At 46.4% G+C, this 21,804-nt stretch overlaps 1 protein-coding gene across 2 annotated transcripts in view; it reads right to left on the bottom strand.

Annotated features, from left to right (window-relative positions):
- ITIH2 (inter-alpha-trypsin inhibitor heavy chain 2) overlaps nucleotides 1-15,147 on the bottom strand; it is a 53,351-nt gene extending 38,204 nt beyond the window's left edge. For both annotated transcript variants that reach the window (XM_084809075.1, XM_084809077.1), the window contains exons 1-4: nucleotides 14,905-15,147; nucleotides 12,339-12,413; nucleotides 10,364-10,399; nucleotides 627-799 (exon numbers count right to left, since the gene is read on the bottom strand). In XM_084809075.1, the coding sequence (XP_084665201.1) occupies nucleotides 627-799; nucleotides 10,364-10,399; nucleotides 12,339-12,413; nucleotides 14,905-14,985 (365 nt within the window). In that variant the 5' untranslated portion in view covers nucleotides 14,986-15,147. The remainder of the gene's footprint in view (nucleotides 1-626; nucleotides 800-10,363; nucleotides 10,400-12,338; nucleotides 12,414-14,904) is intronic.
- Between the last annotated feature and the right edge of the window lie 6,657 nt (nucleotides 15,148-21,804).

The raw sequence follows: 21,804 nt of genomic DNA, 5'->3' as shown, positions 1-21,804 counted from the left end.
GCACGTATTAATTGACTGAAATTCCAACAAGTACAATAACTCCAGCAGACACAGGGATAACACTCTCGCAAGATTGCTCAGGTTCCAGCAGACATAGAAGCTCTAGCAAATACAGGGATAAAACAATCCACAACGGGTTGCAATTTCTGCCCAGTTGAGCCTTTAAAAAAAATATTTAATGAGCAACACTTCCATAACTGCAGGCTGAGTTGAAGCCGGTGGGCTGACTGCTGAAAGCACTCCTTTTGGTTTGAGAAAATAACGCTGCTAGATCCAGAAAGGAAGCAATGGAGTGGAAACAAACCCTATTCCCCAAAAGAGATCTTTCTGTTCACTGCAGGGAGGTATGACCACATTAATCTGATTCTTCATCTTTCTGCGCTCTCTCACTCTCTCTCTCTCTCCTGCTCTCCACATCTCCTCCATCAAAATAAAAATAGAATGATTGCCTCTTACCAAGTCTACCATGCTGGCTTATCACCATAGGTGCACCAGGCAAGCTGAAAAAGCATGAGCTCAGATGTTCTTCTGCACAAAGGATGCTGTTGTTTCCCGATGATAAGCACTGCTCTAGGCAGTCACATATGCAAGTGCCAAGTGCCCAGACCAGCTCTGCTCTTACTTACATGGTAAAGTTGTGAATGAAGGCCCCTTTCGGGATCTGGACATCAAAGACCAGGTTCTGGGGATGCCTGGCACTGTTTTCCACTTTGCTCTGGACCATTGTGTTGGCCATACGAGATGTGATGGTGGACTGGACCTTGTAGCTATGGAGGATTATGCTGTCATCAGCTGTAACCTATAATAATAAAAAAATTGTGGTAGCATCCAGAGAAGGAATAGGTGCAATTCCAAAAATGCTTCCAGAAGTTCCACCAAGGAATGCAGTTATTACTATCAGTATTAAACAATGAGATCCAGTTAGGCTGTGCACAAATGACTTCTCGAAATTCTCCACTCTATTTATGGGCAGAGAATTTGGGAAGAGAATTCCACCAAATTTCTCCAGTGGGAGGAGAAATTCTCCAACCATTTCTCACAGGGAGGGCTCACCACTGGCAAGGGGCGTAGCCTTTCTTTTTCCTGAAGGGGTTTGGTTTTTTTGGTACAGCCACAGCAAGCAGCAACAGCAGCAAGTGTGCTGGCAGCCTGGCCCCCATTTTGCATTCTTCACAGTACCCCATACCTAGCACCGTTCTGGGGTACTGGGGTGGGGGGAGATGGAAAACAAAACCCACCAAAATATGGGGAAGAAAATCTGGGGAAATTCTGCAAAGTGGCCTTTTATTGGGGGTGGGGTAAGCAAAAGAAAAATCTCAGGACTTTCTGAGAAAAATGTCCCCTGAGAAATGCTGGCTCAGTTCTAGATATTATTCTTTAGGGTACAGCACTTTCCCCAGGACTTTCCAAATGTTATATTCTGAGGCATGATTGCAGAGACATCTTATCTCTAAAGCAGGTGCAGAGAGATGATTGTAGAATGAAAGAGAGGACACTCGTACACACTCCTCAGTCACCTCCTAAGTAAAGGAAGCAAAAGAACCCTGAATGCAACCTATGAGAATTTCTCCGAAATTTCCTCTCCTTTAATTTTCTTTTTGAAGGCAATTTCTTTTCTATTAAAGTTGAAAGACAATAGTAGAAAATAATGTAGGAGAAATTTTCAGCACGGCACTAGATCCAATGTTTGGACCCAACAGGGTGCTAGGTGATGTTCATACCAAAGATGCCACATGGTCCCTGCTCAGAGGATTTCCACTCTGTGTTAAATGAACAGGGAGACATTATGGATGGCTGAGAAGCAAAGATCATGGAGGTGGCAGCAAAGGTACAGGCAAAATGAAACCAGGGGCATGAAAAGCTTTCTTCATGATCTCTAGGTTGAAGTGATTCAGGAAAGGATTGAAAGGACAAACAAGTGGGTCTCTTGAACAGCCTTTCCTAACCTAAGGTCCCAACCTCCAACTCCCATAATCCCCAGCCAGCATGGGCAATGGATGATGGGACTTGTCATCCAATGACCCCTAGGCTCTTGAGGATGGGTTGTTCACACCATAAATTTAAACTAGTTTCAAGCTCATCTAACCATCATAGCTTCCTACTAAAGAACTGTGGAGAGGCCAGGAGACGACCAAGAAAGAATTCTCAGAACCATCACTGAATGACCATTCCTAGGAACAAAGGTGGCTAAACTGGCTTCAAACCAGCTTAACTGTCTAGTGCTGATGCCATCTTTGAGTAGCAGGAGGAAGCAACTTGATAAAGAGAATGGAGCAGACCATTCCAGCCAGGATGACCAGGGAGCAAGTGGGCAGGAAGCCTTGAGACAGGATTGGAAGGATGAGGCAAAGGGGGGTAAGACAATGGAACTGAGAAGAGGTAGAAAAGGAGACACAGATGGAGCTTCAGTCAAAGAGATGGAGACCTTTAAAAAATAACCTGTTAAAAAGAATGGTGTTTCTTATGTGTGTCCCCTGCCACCTTGGGAGGGAAGGTGTCTGTTTGGCATAGCTCCGTTTGCCCTCTGAACACTGTGAACTTGCATTTGTTTATTTGCAGGGGTTCCCAACCTTTCTGGTCAGTGAGCACATTTGGAATTTTGAGAGAATGTTGTGGGCACTCTCACAAAATAGCTGTCATGTGGTGGGGTTTGCCAATTTATAACATGGCTGCCATGGTGAGCATGGCCAGAAAGCAAAATGGTGGACTAAAAGAAAGGGAACTTGCCTAGGAACCCAAGTTAAAGGCAGAGGTGGGGCCTGAGCTGCAAAACACACTTTTGTGAACCCAAATAAAGATGGTGCTGGCAGGCACTTTGAAGCATACCATCATCCCCGTTAATTTTTTTTATAAATTACAAAAAAAAAAAACTTAAGAAATAAAATAAAATAAAATAAAAGTAGGAGGTGCAGGGAGACTGCTGGGCACCAAGAGAGGTCACTGTAGGCACACAGGAGCCCATGGGCACCACATTGGAGAGCCCAGTTTATTTGCCTGTCTGGGAGGCCCTTACGCATTTCTGAAGAAGAGGAAACACATGACCCAAAGAGAGGGCAGAAGAGGGTGCATGTTTGCAGAAAATCTGCATGCATGCTCATTTATATGCACGTATGCACATTTGGATGGAATGAGTATAATTTAAGTAGACGTCCAGTACATCTCTGCACAGCAGGGAAGACGACTGTGGCTAGGCAACCTGGGTGGCTGCTCATTCCAGGTGTGAACGGTCGATGAGCAACATCTAGTAGAGGCTGGTGGCTTCGATTTCAGTGGGGCTGTGATTCCATTCTGGGTTTCAGTCAGGACCAGCCAGAACTCTAAAGGAGCTATCCAAAGTGCTGAACCTGTTTTGGGGACAGGGTTCAGTATTTTGGATACCTCCTTTATAGGGATGTCAGAGAATTCTGCCACGGATCTGAAATCCGTGGTGGAATGAAGCCCCCCCCCCACCCCGTGAAATGGGCCTGGAATGGAGCACCTACCTGCTGCCATCTGTGCTGACTTGCGAATGGCGGCCGCATCTTCGGCCGCCTTTCACTTCTTCCATATAGCCGTGATAGGCTACGTAAATACTTACGTAGCCTATCACGGCTAATGCAGGGACGCCATTACAGAGGAACAGAGGATAAGTTCAACTAGCCCCAAATGTGATGACGAAGCTAGCTCAAAGCTGAAAGGATGGCTAGCAGCCGATGGTGCTGGTGGTGAATGACGAATCCGATGTTCTAAAGATCAACACACCATAGGAACCTGGAATGTAAGATCTATGAGCCAGGGCAAATTGGATGTGGTTATTGGGGAGATGTCAAGATTAAAGATAGACATTTTGTGTGTCAATGAACTGAAATGGACTGGAATGGGCCACTTCACATCAAATGACCACCAGATCTACTATTGTGGACAAGAGGACCACAGAAGAAATGGAGTAGCCTTCATAATTAATAATAAAGTGGCTAAAGCAGTGCTTGGATACAATCCAAAAAATGACAGAATGATCTCAATTCGAATTCAGGGTAAGCCATTTAACATCACAGTGATCCAAAGATACGCCCCAACCACAGATGCTGAAGAAGCAGAAGTAGGTCAGTTCTATGAGGATCTGCAGCACCTACTGGATAGTACACCAAAAAAAGATGTTATTTTCATTATAGGAGACTGGAATGCTAAGGTGGGTAGTCAAATGACACCTGGAATTACAGGCAAGCATGGTCTGGGAGAACAAAATGAAGCAGGACACAGGCTGATAGAATTTTGCCAAGACAACTCACTGTGCATAACAAACGCTCTCTTCCAACAGAGACGACTTCATACATGGACTTCACCAGACAGTCGACACCAAAATCAGATTGACTGCATCCTTTGTAGCCAAAGGTGGTGGACATCTATGCAGTCGGTAAAAACAAGACCTGGAGCTGATTGTAGTTCAGATCATGAACTTCTTATTGCACAATTTAGAATCAGACTAACGAGAATAGGGAAGACCCACAGATCAGTTAGATATGAGCTCACTAATATTCCTAATGAATATGCAGTGGAGGTGAAGAATAGATTTAAGGGACTAGATTTAGTAGATAGGGTCCCGGAAGAACTATGGACAGAAGTTCGCAACATTGTTCAGGAGGCGGCAACAAAAAACGTCCCAAAGAAAAAGAAAACCAAGAAGGCAAGATGGCTGTCTGCTGAGACACTGGAAGCAGCCCAAGAAAGAAGGAAAGCAGAAGGCAACAGTGACAGGGGCAGTGCCCAATTAAATGCAAAATTCCAGAGGTTAGCCAGAAGAGATAAGGAATTATTTTTAAACAAGCAATGCGCGGAAGTGGAAAAAGATAATAGAATAGAAAGGACAAGAGACCCCTTCCAGAAAATTAGAAACATTGGAGGTAAATTCCAGGCAAAAATGGGTATCATCAAAAACAAAGATGGCAAGGACCTAACAGAAGCAGAAGAGATCAAGAAAAGGTGGCAAGAATATACGGAAGATCTGTATAGAAAGGATAATAATATCGGGGATAGATTTGACGGTGTGGTCAGTGACCTGGAGCCAGACATCCTGAAGAGTGAGGTTGAATGGGCTTTAAGAAGCATTGCTAATAACAAGGCAGCAGGAGACGACGGTATCCCAGCTGAACTGTTTAAAATCTTGCAAGATGATGCTGTCAAGGTGATGCATGCCATATGCCAGCAAATTTGGAAAACACAAGAATGGCCAACAGATTGGAAAAAATCAACTTATATCCCCATACCAAAAAAGGGAAGCACCAAAGAATGTTCAAACTATCGAACAGTGGCACTTATTTCACATGCCAGTAAGGTAATGCTCAAGATCTTGCAAGGTAGACACCAGCAATTCATGGAACGAGAATTGCCAGATGTACAAGCTGGGTTTCGAAAAGGCAGAGGAACTAGAGACCAAATTGCCAATATCCGCTGGATAATGGAGAAAGCCAGGGAGTTTCAGAAAAACATCTATTTCTGTTTTATTGACTATTCTAAAGCCTTTGACTGTGTGGATCATAACAAATTGTGGCAAGTTCTGGGTGGGATGGGGATACCAAGTCATCTTGTCTGCCTCCTGAGGAATCTGTATAACAACCAAGTAGCAACGGTAAGAACAGACCATGGATCAACGGACTGGTTTAAGATTGGGAAAAGAGTACGGCAGGGTTGTATACTCTCACCCTACCTATTCAACCTGTACGCAGAACACATCATGCGGTGTGCTGGGCTTGATGAAGCCAAGGCTGGAGTTAAAATTGCTGGAAGAAACATTAACAATCTCCGATATGCAGATGATACCACTTTGATGGCTGAAAGCGAGGAGGAGCTGAAGAACCTGATGACGAAGGTGAAAGAAGAAAGTGCAAAAGCTGGGTTGTAGTTAAACCTCAAAAAAACCAACATTATAGCAACCAGCTTGATTGATAACTGGCAAATAGAGGGAGAAAACGTGGAGGCAGTGACAGACTTTGTCTTTCTAGGCGCAAAGATTACTGCGGACGCTGACTGCAGCCAGGAAATCAGAAGACGTTTACTTCTTGGGAGGACAGCAATGACAAATCTTGATAAAATAGTGAAGAGCAGAGACATCACACTCACAACAAAGGTCCACATAGTTAAAGCAATGGTATTCCCCGTAGTAACCTATGGCTGCAAGAGCTGGACCATAAGGAAGGCTGAGCGAAGGAAGATAGATGCTTTTGAACTGTGGTGCTGGAGGAAAATTCTGAGAGTGCCTTGGACTGCGAAAAGATCAAACCAGTCCATACTCCAGGAAATCAAGCCAGACTGCTCACTTGAGGGAAGGATATTAAAGGCAAAACTGAAGTACTCTGGCCACATAATGAGAAGACAGGATACCCTGGAGAAGATGCTGATGCTAGGGAAAGTGGAAGGCCAAAGGAAGAGGGGCCGACTAACGGCAAGATGGATGGATGATATTCTGGAGGTGACGGACTTGACCTTGGGGGAGCTGGGGGTGGCGACAGCCGACAGGAAGCTCTGGCGTGGGTTGGTCCATGAAGTCACAAAGAGTCGGAAGCGACTGAACGAATAAACAACTATCACAGCTTAACTAAGGGAACGCAAATGGCGGCAGCTACGGAAGCCGCCATTTGCGTTCCCTTTTTTTTGCCGTTGTAGCCTACATAAATATTTACGTAGGCTACTATGGCAAAAAAAAGGGGGGGGGACAAATGGCAGCCACTATGCCATTTGCGTTCCTTTTTTTTTTTTTTTGCCGTAATAGCCTACGTAAATATTTACATAGCCTATCACAACAAAATACAGGGACACAAATGGCAGCAGCTATGGCAGCTGCCATTTGCATCCCTGCAGGCTGCCCAGTGGCCAGATGTCCGGCTGCGGGTGGCCCCGGCCGGTGGCTCCACAGAATCTCCGCAGAGTGGGGCAGGCTGGAGAGAATTTTGGGAGGAGGGACAGAGCGCCTCCCCCCCACCGCGAATGTCACCCTTCGAAAAGGTAAGTGACTTTCGTACATCCCTACTCCTTTAGAGTTCTGGCTGGCTCTGATTGAAACCCAGAATGGGTGCACAGCCCCACCGAAATCAGCTGCCATCCTCTACTGGCAACGTCCAAACTCTGGCCTGCTCCCCCTTCTTAGGGTTCTTTGTCTTTAAACTGGACTTGGACTAGACAGCCTGTCAAACAGAGGGCGATTTTCTGTAACACAGGACATGGGGCCACCCTCCTCCTAGAGCAGCTGTCTTCCCGCCTTTAAATCCTTCCTCAAAGCTTACTTTTTCCAGGAAGTCTGTTGGCGCTGCACTCATCTCCTACAGAAACTAAGGCTAAGTACACACAACTGAACTGGGCACGCATTCTTTCCCTTATTTACCCATGCCTCCATCTTCCTCCCCCACCCTCTCTGTTGCCTGTCCTGAATTTTAATTGTAAGCTCCCTGGGGCAGGGATCTGTCTGCTCCTCTGTGAAGCACAGTGCACACTGACAGGGTTCAATAGAGAATAAACATAAAGAATAATGGATGCTGATGTTTCCCGGGACTGAATCGCTGCCTGAGCCTATATTTGTAAAACACCTCAGATATGCCGTGCTCACACTAATTGGGAAGGAAGCACCGTCGATTAGCAACCCCTTCTTAACGGGGGCGGTATTTTGAACTGAGCGAGGGCTGAAGCACCATCAGGACTTGGCTCTGCCCCTTGGCTCACTCTCCCAGTGCTGGCCAGGGGCTCTTATAACCCTCTCCTCCCCAGAGTAAATGCAGAAGCAGGGACTCTGGAGGAATTCTCCCCAGCTGCTCACTCCCATTTTCCATGTCGTACCTCTTGCATGGGTCTCGACTACTAATAGAACGATCCGTAGGTGGCGGTGGCGGGAGCTTCCATGGCTGAGAAACCTGCAGGCTCATGCTGGCTACTTCAGAAGGCACCAGCAACGGTGGCGGCCGGAGGAAGGAGGGGGGGCAGGTCTCCCATCCTTCTCTCATTTGGCCTTTTTTAATTTCCCCCGGCTCAACTGGGCAGAAATTGCAACCCGTTGTGGATTGTTTTATCCCTGTATTTGCTAGAGCTTCTATGTCTGCTGGTGGAACCTGAGCAATCTAGCGAGAGTGTTATCCCTGTGTTTGCTGGAGTTATTGTACTTGTTGGAATTTCAGTCAATTAATACGTGCATTCTTTTTCAGCAGTTCTGCGTGGGAGGAAGGCTAGGGGAACAAACAGGGCTTTGGATTCAGTGCATCCAAAGCCTGAGCTGATCTGCCCTTGTCATGCCTCAGAATGCCCCATTTTTGGCCCCACAGGCTGTGGCCCTGGGGAGGTGTCCAAGTGTGGAATTAGAGATCCACAGCCCCTCAAGCTGCCCTCCCCACAGCCCCTCCACTGCCCTCCCCAGGAGCCTAGTGTTCCTCCACAAGGGGAGTAATATACATTGTAACCATAAGCTATTGTTTATCTATCAAGGTTGCTGCCCATTCCTTAGTTCAAGGAACAGTTTCTTGTTTAATAGTACTGAAATCTAAGACTACTCGATGACCAGAAAAGAAGGCAAAAAAGAGGAAATTACAGCCAAAAATTGAAAATGAACTATCAATGTCCTGAATTTTAATTGTAAGCTCCCTGGGGCAGGGATCTGTCTGCTCCTCTGTGAAGCACAGTGCACACTGACAGGGTTCAATAGAATAACCTTCTTGCAATTAATTGTGCTTTTTCATAAATTCAGTTTTCAGCTTCCTCCAATATGGGACCCTGTACTTAACCTTTTTAAAAATTATTATTTGGACATGAGGCATGAGAGAAGCAGCCTTGTGGAAGCATTTGAACTGATCGAACACACTGACAAGTGCTCATTCATTTTCTCCCTCTGTTCATGAAATATAGCAAATCAGCAGAATTCAGTACAACCTAAACTAAACAGAAAAGTCTTAAGGTCTCATTAAAAATTGCCAACCAAGTGGCTGTATGTATTCCCTGGGGGAGGGGATTCAAAAAGGGTGGGGCCACAATGGAAAAGGCTCCATGATGGATCTAGGCTAAGCTAGTGGAACTTAGGCCCCACTGAAGTCAATTGGACAAGTTAGTCATGACTTAACTCCCATTGATTTCAATGGGAACTATGTTCAACTAACTTAAGTCTGGATCCAGTCTGCTGTCCCTGGTACCTACCGGTCAGATGGCTCTGAATGGTAGGGCTTCCACAGACAGGTTCATATAGGCCAGAGGTGTGCAACACAATGCCCATGGGCCACATGTGCGCCCCACAGCCATTTTTGTGCCCCCTTCTTCTGTTGCTGTTGCTGCTGAATTTGTTGCAGCAGCAGCAGCAGCTGCTGCAAAAAAAGTGGTGATTTTGGAAGAAAACAAGCTTCATGGGAAGCGTGTACCTTGTTGACAAGCAGAATCGTGCTCCTGGAAGTCTCCTGGAAGTGGCAAGAGAGGGGTGTGGCCTCCAGTGGGGTTTTTTGGGGGGAGCAATGCAGCCCCTTCAGAACTTGTCCAGCCTTGATATAGGTCCCAGTGGTCTTTCAGGTAACCTGGTCCCAAACTAGTAAGGGAATTAGGGCCCCATATTATGCATATCTAGACACAAAAAAGTCCTACAGCTGATTGGGGGATGCTGGGAGTTGTAGGACTTTTTTCTGTCTAAACATGCATAGGATTGGGCCCTTAAAGGTCAAAACCAACATTTTCAACTGTGCCCAGAAACAAATATGCCAATGGGACAGTATTGATATAATAGGATCAGAACGTCTGGCCCTACAAGCATCCTGGCAACTGCATGTTGTACCAATTGAAATTTCCAAGCTGCCTTTAAAGGCAGCTCTACATAAAGAGCATTACAGCAGTCTAGCCTGGATATGGCCAGAGTGCATAAGTGAAGTCAGGTCCACGTTCTTCAGGAAGAGTCACCACTGCCAGTTAAGCCAGCTGAAGCTGCTAGAAGGTTCTCCTGGCTGCCAGAGAATGAGGGGCACACATCATTCCTTGTGATGTGTGTGTGGGAAGGCTATGCTGGCAGCCTGTAGAGAAACTCCTGAGGGCCAAGACTGAATTTTTGGGACCTCCATGCCTTTGTCTAAGTGAATGGGTTAATCTCTTGAAGCCTGACAATAAAAACAGGATCGCCCTTGTGCTATCTGCTTATTTTCCCCTGGTCGAGACCAGTTGTCAATTTCCATTCCAGCGCTTTGTGACAATGTTACGCAATAGAAGGCAACCCTTTAAAATCCCCAGCTGGTTAATATCCTGTTACTTCAACAGGGGGCGGGCAGAAACCCCTAAGCAAATGGTGGGATTGATCTCCAGCTAATGGTTAACCGGGGGGGGGGGGGGGCGGGAATCAACTTGTAGAAGAGAAAGAAGAACAAGCAACAGGAAAGCTCACCGATTCTCCGGAGTCATCATCATTGGGTATGCTTCTCTAGAGAAAAATAATAACAAGGAATTGAGAAAGGACGCTCAGAAGACCTTGGATTAAAGACAATGGACTGGATGTGGACATAGCTACCTCACACCAAGCAAGATTGTTGGTCTATTTTAGGGATAATTAAACAAGATTATTGCTTAATGAATTTAAGCAAGATTATTGGTCTAATAATAATTGGTCTAATAATAATAGGTCTATTAACTGGTCCAATAATAATAGGTTCATTAATTGGTCTAATAATAATAATAATAGGTCTAATAACTCATCTAATAATTGGTCTGTTCATTAAGCAAGATTATTGGTCTACCTTAGGGATGTATGAGAAATTCATTTCAGTTTGGTTTTGATCAGGATTTATGATCAAAAGTTCATGCCTTCCATGCCAAACATAGACTCAGACACAATCTATGGTCGAAGTCTATACATTTCCAAGCTTGCAATGTGATGTGCATAAACCCCAAAAATACGTTTGACAGTGTGCATACATTTGAAAAATGTGCATGAAAAAATGTGTACTTTTGAAAAGTACTCATTCCCATTGACAAACACGCTTTAGTCAATGGGAAAAGAATGCATACCTTTCAGAGATGTGCACAACTGATGCATACATTCGGAAAAATACACACAGAGAGATGCATGGATTTTCATGCAAAAATAAAAAACAAAGCTCGCAATATGACACAGACTCAAGTCAGAACGAGCTTCGAGACGGAATTCAGAGAACTTCGGCGAGCTCAAACTTGGCTGATTCGCACATCCCCAGTCCATCTAGCTCAGTATTGTCAACTCCGGCTTTCCCCAACCCTCCTGAAGTTTGGGGCTACAGCTCCCATCATCAGCCAGCATGGTATGGGGCAGATGGGCTCTGCAGTCCAACACATCTAGAAGGCGTCAGCTTGCAGAAGGTTGGTTTACTCTGAGTGGCAGCAGCTCTCTAGGGACCCCTTTCTCATTGCCTCCTCCCTCTCCTTTTAAGAAGGGGGTGTGGCCTGCTGGGGAACCCCAGACAGCGAGATTGGGACCCCAGGAGGGCCAAATTTGGCCACCAGGCCTGAGGTTCTCCACCGTTGTTGTACATGATGCACTAGCCATGCTGAAGCTAAGCAGAACTGGATGGGGTCACTGTTTGGATGGAAAATCATAGGAAATGCTTGCTGCCTTGAGTTCCATGGAAAAACAGTGTCAGGGTTGGATTGGAGCCCATAGAGCCCCAAAGCAGTTCCGATTCTGAGGAAGAGATAGAAACCATGAGAGAGGAACCCGCACGCTGTTCAGAGGCTCAGCCGGAGGGAGAGCCCCTCCCTGCTCACATTCCTGAGAGTGACAGTGACCCTGGAAGGGAGAGGGAGGGACAACTGGAGCTTCTGGATGCGAGGTGCCAGTGCAGAGACACGTGGGAGATGGTGGGCACCGAGAGGAGGCATTCAGCCCGCTTGGTGCGACGACAACAGCTGTGCCCTGATGCCCCATGGGAAAGGGGTGGACTCTCTCCTCCTAGCCCTTAAGTTCAGAGGCTTCCCACCCTTTCCCTCCAAACAGAGACCAACTGATTCCCTAAGGCTAGAACCCCTTGGTAGGCAGCTCTCCTAAGTTTCCCTCTTAGGCTCAGGTAATTAGCATCTGTAAGCATCATTAGGTTGAATGGAAATAAAGCCTTGGAAAAGAGCCCTTTTGTCTGCATGTTGATTCTGGTTACTTGAAGATTTCAGAAGGCAGCAAGTGCGCTCCTGACAAACAGTGGGAACTAAGTGTAGTAAAGCCACCCTGGATACAAGAGCTACTCACAATGGGAGGTACAGGTCCCCTTTCAGCATTTCAGCTATAGCCAAGGTAAATTATTTGTTTTGTAACGTGGGTATTTTACCCTCTGTTTCTTGCTTGTCACACAGTTCCCCTTCTGTGTATTGCCAGACCAACAAATAAGCTACCGTACCTGGTATCTGCCATTTCGCGGACTGGATCTCAAAAGGAATCCGTTCACTTCCCAATCAAACAACTCTTCCAGATCCTGTAAGGAGAGCCACCAAGGAGATCAGGGAAGCAGGGCAAACGTACTTTCAGAAGCATTATCTGGGACTTTGCCATGCAGAAGCAAAAGATGGCCAAACTAACATTGTGAGCAACCCAAGTTGACTAGACTAGAGCAGCTCGCTTTGTGCATGATGTACAAATAATGGCTGTTTGTCACTCCGATACTGTAATCCCTTAAACAAAACTAGGGTACAACCACACGTGGAATACTGTGTCCTCCACACATCGTTTGGTTTTGGTCGGTGCATCATAAGACGTATATTGCAGAGCTGGAAAAGGTGCAGAAAGGGACAACCAAGATGTTCAGGGGGTTGAACCAGTTCCCCTACGAAGAAAGGTGACAACACTGGGGGAGGGCGGTGTTAGTTGGGGAAAAAAGGGGGCAGCAAGGGGAGAAATGATAGAAGAGGATTATAAAATTATGCATGGTATGGAAAAAGTATATAGAGAGACATTATTCTCCCTCTCTTATAATGCTAGATCCAATGAAGCAGAATGGCAGGAGATTCAGGACAGATAAATGGAAGGACGTCTTGAGTCAGCGCATAGTTAAACCATGCAATTTGCTAGCACAGAATGTGGCCATGGCCACCTACATAAATAGCTTTAAAAGGGAAATAGGGAAATTGATGGAGGATACAGCTTATCATGAGGACGATGTGTTATCTCAGGATCAGAGGCAATACGCCTGTTAATGCCAGTTGCTTAGGAACATGAACGGGAGGGTGCTGTTGCGCTCCGGTCCTTCTTGTGAGCTTCCCATTTGCAGTGGGCACGCCACTACGGGAAGCAGGGCTCTGGACGAGATAGGCCTGTGCTCTGATCCAGCAGGGCTCCTCTGATGTTCTCCTATTACAGATGGGTCTGCAAAACATTCAGCCTGACAACAACACTATCAAGAATCAGAGGCTGTTGTCCTGGGATGCCACATGCAACCCCCACCAACCCCCGCAAATCTACCTCACCCCATTAGCAAAGTCTTGCCAAATGTTCTTCGAGAGAAGGAGCTGAGCGCACAGGACTTTGAAAAGGAAACAACATCAGAAGCTGCCTTATACCGAGTCAGACCGTCGGTCTATGTAGCCCAGTATTGTTGACACTGGTTGGTAACAAAGGCTCTCCAGGGTTTCAGGCAGGAGTTTTTCCAGCCCTACCTGGAGATGCCAGGGATCGAACCTGGGACCTTTGCATGCAAAGCAGGTGCTTTTCCCACAGAGCTATGGCCCCATCCCATAACAACAGGTTAACAGAAGGGGAACAGAGGATAGCCCTTGATTTTCAGAAATAGTTGAGATGTTATGAATTGGACAGACATTATTTTGTCACAACTGCCCTGTACGTGACTACCTGCAGATGAAAATACAGAGCAAGAATAGAAAGTTCAGGTTGTGGGGGCAGCTGGTGACTGTGTGTGTGTGGGGGGGGAGAATTTTTTGTAACATTTGAAGAACCACAGGAGCAGAGCCGTGGTTACTTCCCATACTAACATCTCTGGCCCCCAGAGTGGGACAATACTGGGGTGGCTACTAATAATGTAATTAGTTACATGTAAATCAACTGGCATGTTACCAAGACCTCAAAACCGGTAGGCTTTTTTAAAGAGAGAGACTGAAAGAAGCCTGAGATAAACAACCATTTAACATGACTTGATTTAACTTCATTTGTGAGACAGCATGGTGTAGTGGTTAGAGTATTGCAGTATGTCCACTCAGCCATGAGGTGATCTTGGCCCATCATTGCTCAGCCTAACCGACCTCACAGGGCTGTTGTGAGGATAAAAAATGTGGGAGCCCTGTTTATTACTCTGAGATCCTTGGAGGATGGGTCAGACAACAACAACAATCCAAAACACATTGTTTTAAGATTATTTCCATTTCGTTCCCATTTACAGCATCTCACCAGGACCAAAATAATCAAAAGAACACACTGTGCTGGAAAGGGTAGTATCAGACCTAAACTGAAGTGATCCGGGGGTGAATCTTCACCTCAAGCCAAGAAGCTCATTGGGTGACCTTGGGCCAGTCTGTTTTCTCAGCCTGGCCTACCTCACAGGGTTGTGAGTATAAAATGGGGTGGGGGAATCATATATGCTGCCGTCAGCTCCTTGGAATACAGGTAGGATAGATATGAGTAGTAAATAATTAAGGTTGCCTTGGTCCTATCAAATTAAGATTTCCTCAAAGCAAGTAAAATTGGCCACTAACTAAATAACTAAAGCTTTAGGCTGCCATACTATACACAGTTATTTTGGTGTATGTCCCCTTGAACTGGGTGGGGCTTACTTCTGAGTAGACATGTATAGGACGGTGCTGTTAGTTGAGTAACCCACTGACGAAACTGTTAAAGTTGAATTAAAGCAAGGACGCTGATCAAAGTTCCCAGAAAAGAAGAGGAGGAGAACTACGGCACCCCATTCTTAGCCTGTTCGCAGTTCAGCTGACGTTACCGACACCTAGATGGACGCTTACCTCTAGGTTTTCCTCCACGAGAAAGTCGAAACTCCACATTTCTGAAGCAAAGAACAGGAGGAGACAAGTGAGGTGCTTCATCTTCTCACCTCCCGGAAAGCAGTGAGTATGTAGACTGGATGGTGGATCTCTCTGCTTTGCTGAACCAACCAAGGTCAAGGAGTGGAGCAGGGAAAACAGCAACAGAAGGGCTCTGTACTTTTTTTCGAAGGCTCTTTAGAAATGCTAACTTTGTTCGGGCTCAGGCAAATATTTGCCCGCTAACGCAAGTGAGGGCACAAGGTCAGAGGTTGTACAAACAGCGCCTTTGCTGGGCTGGTATCTTCTGATAATGGCTTGGCCCTGGAGAGGCCCCATTTAATTTTGCTTTGTAGTTTTGCCCCATGCCTTTGGACCGCATCACATTCGGAGGAGGCCATGGGCTGGGGCGGGGAATCAGCCGGGGGGGGGGTGGAGGAGGGGGAGGAGGAGGGTAAGCAGGGGCTAGAGGAAGAGGGAGGGAAACACGCTACAAAGGGGAACAGCAAGGATGGCTGACTTGGCAACATCTATCAAACCGTCTCCTAGTATATATCAACAGAGAAAGCTGCCTGACTTACAGTGAGTCGAGTATAAAACCATCGACCCTGCCCAGAATTGCCCAGTCTGCTGGCCTGATCAGACTGAGGCCGATCTTTCCTACTCTTGTTTCTTTACAAGTTTTAACTGGAAACTGATTCTTGGGCGTCCCGCACACAAAGCACGTGGCATTAACATGGAGTGATGGCCCCTCCCTATGTCGGGGGGACACTTGATCCTCCGGACAGCAGCCCCTCGATAATGTAGTTGCCCCCCAACCTGTTTCATTTATTTTTAAAATGCTTTATTCAATCAGGGGTAGGCAACACATCACCCGTGGCCCACATCTGACGCCCTTGGCCTATTGGGGGGGGGCTGCCACCCCCACCTCAGCCGCCACCTGATTTGCCAAGGTGGCGGTGGCAAAACCCCTGGCGATTTTTCTTTAAAACAAGATGAGCGCTCCCCGTGAGTCTTGTTTGACTGCAAAATATGGGGGGTTGCGGACATCACGGGGGCAGGGGGACAGACCTCGGTGGGTTCTGGGGGAGGGGTTGGTGGGGTGTAGAACCTCAGGACTGTGGGCCAAATCTGACCCACTTGGGGTCTCACTCCAGCCCCTGGGGCTCCCTCACATTGCCACACCCCCACCTCTTTCCTCTAATCACCGGTCGTTTGGTTGTTTCACAGCTTTTGTGCAGTCCCCCCACCTCCATGCTAAAAGCTTGAAATGTCTCTCCTAAGACTTAGCTTACAGCTCATACTGCCGGTAACTAAAACATGCTGGTCTTTTTGGCCCCTCCCCTTTTGCATTCAGCTCCACCCACCACTGGATTGTGGACCCCAAGAGTTTCTCCGAAACAGAATTCAGCCCTTGGGCTAAGAGAAGTGCCACACTCCTGCAGTAGTAGTTTAAAAAAAAATACTGCCCCCACCTGAGATAAAAGAACCATTCCCGCTTTATCTGACTAGTTTATTTCTCTTACCTGAACACGTGTGTCTGAGACTCACCTGACCAAGAGAGAAAACAGCAGCTGTATGGATGGGCCCCACTCAGCAACTGAGGTGTGCATTTCAGCTGTTTGGAGCTTCAAAAATTAATTTAGGGATTGTGGTCGCTGAAGTGCCCCTCCAGCTAGATAACACAAAATGAAACCACAAATACATATATTTATTGCTCAAACAGTATTAGAGAATAACAAAACTTTGCAGTGATAAAACAAGCAAGACACATCACCATATACAATACAGTTAGAATTATTACAAGCATAACAAAAATAGCAGCTAGCCTATTTCTTATTAAAAGTAGAGTCCTATTCCTCTTAACCAGCAAAGCAGTCATCACTGAGATTTTATAGTTACCTGTCTGGCAGGCACAGCTGGCAGAGTTTAGGTAATCGTGTTTGGTAGGTTTCTCATTCTCCCAGAATGTCTCTGCTCACCCCAGCCAAAATCTTGCTATTTATAACCTTCTATCCAACATTATCTTAGATTTACATCCGTGCAGCTTGACTTTGGGGACTCAGTCATAGCTCCTACCCATGATCTCAGGAAGGCCTGATCCTAATGCATGCAGCCAGGCCTACACCTAACTTCAGAAGCACCCTTGCAAAAGTCCTTCCCCTCCTGAAGTCATGAGCTTTTCACTTCCAAAAACTAACCAACCCACCTGCAGCCAGCTTTGAAAAAGACCGTCTGCATTTAAAGTTAGAACTAATTACTTTGCAGTTACAGTTAGCACACACAGTTTAGAATGAACAACATTCCTATGAAATACAGCGGGCCAGTTTACACAACATGAAGCCCACCATGGGGTGTTTAACCCTTGGTGAGCCTGCATCATGTGCCAGCTGCCATTTTGCATATTTAAACCCTGTCCGGGTGTTGTCATGTTGTGCGAACCCAGCGCCACCGTGGGTTATGCAAGGGTGTTTGCCCCGGCCCTCAGCTTCCAGAATTTAGAGGAGCCAAGAAAGTGAGAAGTCAGATCCAGGTTTACTTACAAGGAGGTTTTATTGAGTACTTACAGCACACAGGCATACCCAATGGTTGGATCAGACAACAGCTCTGAACAAAGATCTGTGCTGCAAGGTGATTTTTATATCATGCATGTTATTCAGGCATAACAGTGAGGTAGTGTGATAGGTGCAAGAATTAATTAGAGTTCATCTATGCGAAGAGAAAACTCTCTGGAAAAGACTCTGATGCTGGGAAAGACTGAAGGCAAAAGGAGAAGGGGACGGCAGAGGATGAGATGGCTGGATAGCATCACCGATGCAATGAATATGAACTTGAGCACACTCTGGGAGAGAGCGGAGGACAGGAAAGCCTGGCGTGCTATGGTCCATGGGGTCATGAAGAGTCGGACACGACTGAACGACTGAACAACAACAACAACAGCTTTCCCAGCATAGCCTGACGGTGCTTAGTGACATATTTGGCAGAAGCAAGACTATTGTGATTTTCTCAGCATGGACACCTGTGGCTTAAGATAACCACGGCTTCACTTCTCAGGCACATCCTAGGCTCTGATAAGATAAATGGTACCAGAGCTTGTTAGCATGGAATGTGCTGAGGGGTGGGGTGGGGGACTATATCAGCCTTTGACTCATCTTACAAGCCGAGAAGCCCACTTGCAAGGGATTGCAACTAATAATGAACCAAAGCAGAGAGTATTATGGATCTCTAAGTGCCTGTGGACCTTGTGTTCGCTTGCTTACTACAGGCCTGGGGCCCTACAGAGGGTTAAACAACCTTCGCACAACCCTACAACAGATTATGGGTTGTTTAAACCTCGCATGGCCCACAGTGGCCAGGTTCTCACAACACAACAGCCACTGGTCGGGGGTTGAACATGCAAAATGGTGCCCATGAGCACTGCAGCTTATTGTGGGTTAAATAACTTATGGTGAGTTGCAGCATGTTGTGCAAACTAGGTCAAGGGATTCTTATCAGCAATACCCCTTACATGCATACTTTTGACACACTCAAGGGGGAACCACAGCAGGCAAAGCCAGCTCAGGACAAGGAGGAAGTTGGTGAGTGAAGGCAGGGGCTTGGAAGATAACAGACCTCATGTCTCATGAGCATGGCCTGGCAGGATCTGGAGTTTATCAGTTTTTCAGACAGACCCAACCACCCAGAAAGGCTCAGTGACTGGGCAGTATAGAAATGTAATAAATATAAATTTATTTATTTACAACATTTGTATACCGCTCCCCATCCAAACAGAGTCCGGGGTGGTGAACATAAGGAATACAACAGTAAAAAAGATTGAAGATTAAAGTCCCATATTAAAGGTATTAAAAACAAAATGCCAGTAAAAACCATGGCTGGTCAGTTAAGGAATGCTTCCTGGAACAGAACTGTTTTCAGGAGGCACCGGAAGCAACACAGTGTCGGCACCTGCCTGACCCCAAGGGGCAGGGAATTCCAAAGAAAGGGGGCCACCACACTGAAGGCTCTTCTCCTGGAGGACTCCAGTCGGGCCATACGGCCAGCCAAATATATACCACAGGACCTGTCCTTGAGACTTTTTTTGTTGGCAGTACTTCCCCAGAGCACCACTGGGTGGCGGGCTGTGCTCAGCTATAGTTCCCATAAGGGGGAAAATGTTAAGTGTGGTTTTCAAATTGTATACATCCATTCGCAAATAAGGTCATCTAACCTCTGAACCAACCTCTCCCAACTTGGTGCTTTCCAGATGTGTTGGACTACAACTCCCATCATTTTAAAGCAGCATGCCACTCCAAAAACTATCCTTGTCTTTGTCCCTAACACCTCGGGTTTGTTTTGAACTTGTGAATAATACAGTTAACCCAGTATGCGTAATGCAGTAAAGGAGCCACCAAAAATTACTAATGATATCCCCCCAGAAATTCAAAAATTGTTTAATTCAGCTTATCCGGTAGATGTGATTTCCTGTTTCAGTGACATGTTGCTTAGTTACGTTATTTGCAGTGTTTTGAAAATTTACAAAACACTTCCAATAAAAATAACTTCAAAAAAAGGATACAGTATGAATGAAATAACTGCATGAAGGACATTCAGTTTTAAGGAGAGCCAATGGAATTTCCCCCTCTTTTTTAGTGCCTATGTTGGGGTGGGGCAAATTTTTTAAAAGTGACTGGGGATTATGGAAGTTGTAGTCTGACACATCTGGCAGCCCTGGATTGATGACAGCTGTTCTAGAAGAAAGGGACTTCCTAGTCCACAATGCATAGCCTGATCCTATACAAGTTTACTCTCCACGTCTCTCTGTATTCAAAGGGACGCACACCGAGTTAAGAGTGGATACGATTACAGCCCTCCAGCACAGTCCTAGGCAGGTCTACTCAGAAGTAAACCCCATAACATTCAGTGGGGCTTTCTCCCAGGTAACTGTGTATAGGATGCAGCTCTAATCTCTTAGCTCCTATGGTGCACTTCTCCTAAACACTTCCCTTCACTCTACAAAAGAAACAAACAAACCTCCCCATTTCTACCTCTACCAGATTAGGGATGTTGGAGCAACTGATTCAAATCAGTTTGGATTTCTGTGATTCTGACCTGCAGCAGACCAACTTTTTCTGAGATTCCACAGACTCATGGAGCATTTTTTCACTTTTGGGAGGGATTTGCGCTAATTTGCATTAGGTAATGAGCATTACTGCATTTGCGCAAATGCACAAGCACGCATTCGCATTAAGGTGAGTTAGGGTTAATGCGAATCAGCGCAAGTAGAACGAAATTCTGGTTTATAAAATCTGATTCCGTCAACGAGTGGATGACGGAATGAAAGACACCCGACAATTCGTAAAACACAGATGGATCTAACAAAATCCATACATCTTCTACCCCAACCTTTTTGCACCTGTGGGCACATTTGGCAATTTGAGAAACTGCTGTGGGCACCACCATGAAGTGGCTCCCATAATGAGGAGAAATGGTGATGGTGGAGGCAGGGAGGGAGGGGGAAATGGAGAGAGTTGCTTCCCGGCCCACCTTATCTTCTTCCATCCACACAGACCTTTCCCCTTTACTCTCTCTCTCTTCAGGCCCAGCCTCTAACCTCACTATTTCTCTCTCCCAGTCCCTTCCCTCGCTATTTCTCTCCCTTCCCCATCCCCAGCCTTGCCCTTTCTCTCCCACTCATCCCCTTTATCTTGCTCTTTCTCTCCACTCCCAGCCTCTAGCCTCTCTCCCCTCCACCCCTTTGCCTTGCTTTCCCTTTGCCAGATCCCTGCCCAATAGGGTGCCCCTGTTTTCCTGGCTGGGCTCCAGTGCTGTTAAAAGCCACACAACTGGCAGAAAATGGCACAATGGGAGGAAATTTCTCACCCCTGCATCTCTCATCTGGGGAAGCTGCAGCGGCTGTGCTTTTACAAGTCATGGCATTTTTAAAATCATAGGGACACAGCTAGAAAAAGCTGGCCACTCTGTCTCCAGACAATACCCTGACACTAGTGTCAGGGCAAACTCCCCTAGTCAACCTTGGGGCTGAGCTTGGAAAGCTGAATAATCCCCCCACCCCCACTCAACTCAGAAGACAGCACAGTATTTAAATAACTTTAGATATCCAAAGGGCTGTCACTCAGAAGATGAAGCAGACTTGTTCGCTGTTGCTCCAGAGGGCCGGGCAAGAACTATTGGGTGGAAACTGCAGGTAAACAGATTTTGGCTCAACATTAGGAGCAACGTCCTAATAGTGTGAGTTGTTTGACAGTGGAACAGACTGCCTGGGGAGGTGGTGGGTTCTCCTTTCCTGGAGGTATTTAAGCAGAGGTTGGACAGCCATCTGTCAGGGATGCTGTCATTCAAAGATTCCAGCACTGAGCAGGGGGTAAGACTAGTTGCAGTGGAGGCTGGTGGCTCTGATGTCAGTGGGGCGGTGAATCTGCTCCGGGTTTCAGTCAGAACCAGTCAGAACTCTAAAGGAGCTATCCAAGGTGCGGAAGCTTCCACACCTTGGATAGCTCCTTTAGAGTTCTGACTGAAACCCGGAGCAGATTCACCGCCCCACTGACATCAGGGCCACCAGCTTCCACAAACTAGGTAACCTCCAAGATCTCTTCCAGCTCTGTGTTCTCATGATTCCAAGCCCAGTTTCAAGTCAAATCGGGTACCGTCGCAGTCCTGATGAAGTCATTGGGAGTGCATCATGTCTGATCTCTTCCACAATAACCACATCTTGAAAGCCTCCGACCCCTTGCACCTAACTATCTTTCTTCTCTCCCTCCAGACACCTCCCACCCACTTACCTGACTTGTTCTGAAGAACCTTGGGAAATCTATATTTCCCAGGGCTCCTGGCAAAACTATATTTCCCCGGGCTCCCAGCACACAACTGTAATGGGATGCCAGG

The sequence above is a fragment of the Heloderma suspectum genome, chromosome 7, assembly GCF_057233095.1.
Source record: "Heloderma suspectum isolate Gila_16-S chromosome 7, 16-S_ref, whole genome shotgun sequence".
NCBI classification, from domain to species: Eukaryota; Metazoa; Chordata; class Lepidosauria; order Squamata; family Helodermatidae; genus Heloderma; species Heloderma suspectum.
Note: the sequence above shows the minus strand (reverse complement) of the source record. Positions and strands in the feature narration are given on the sequence as shown.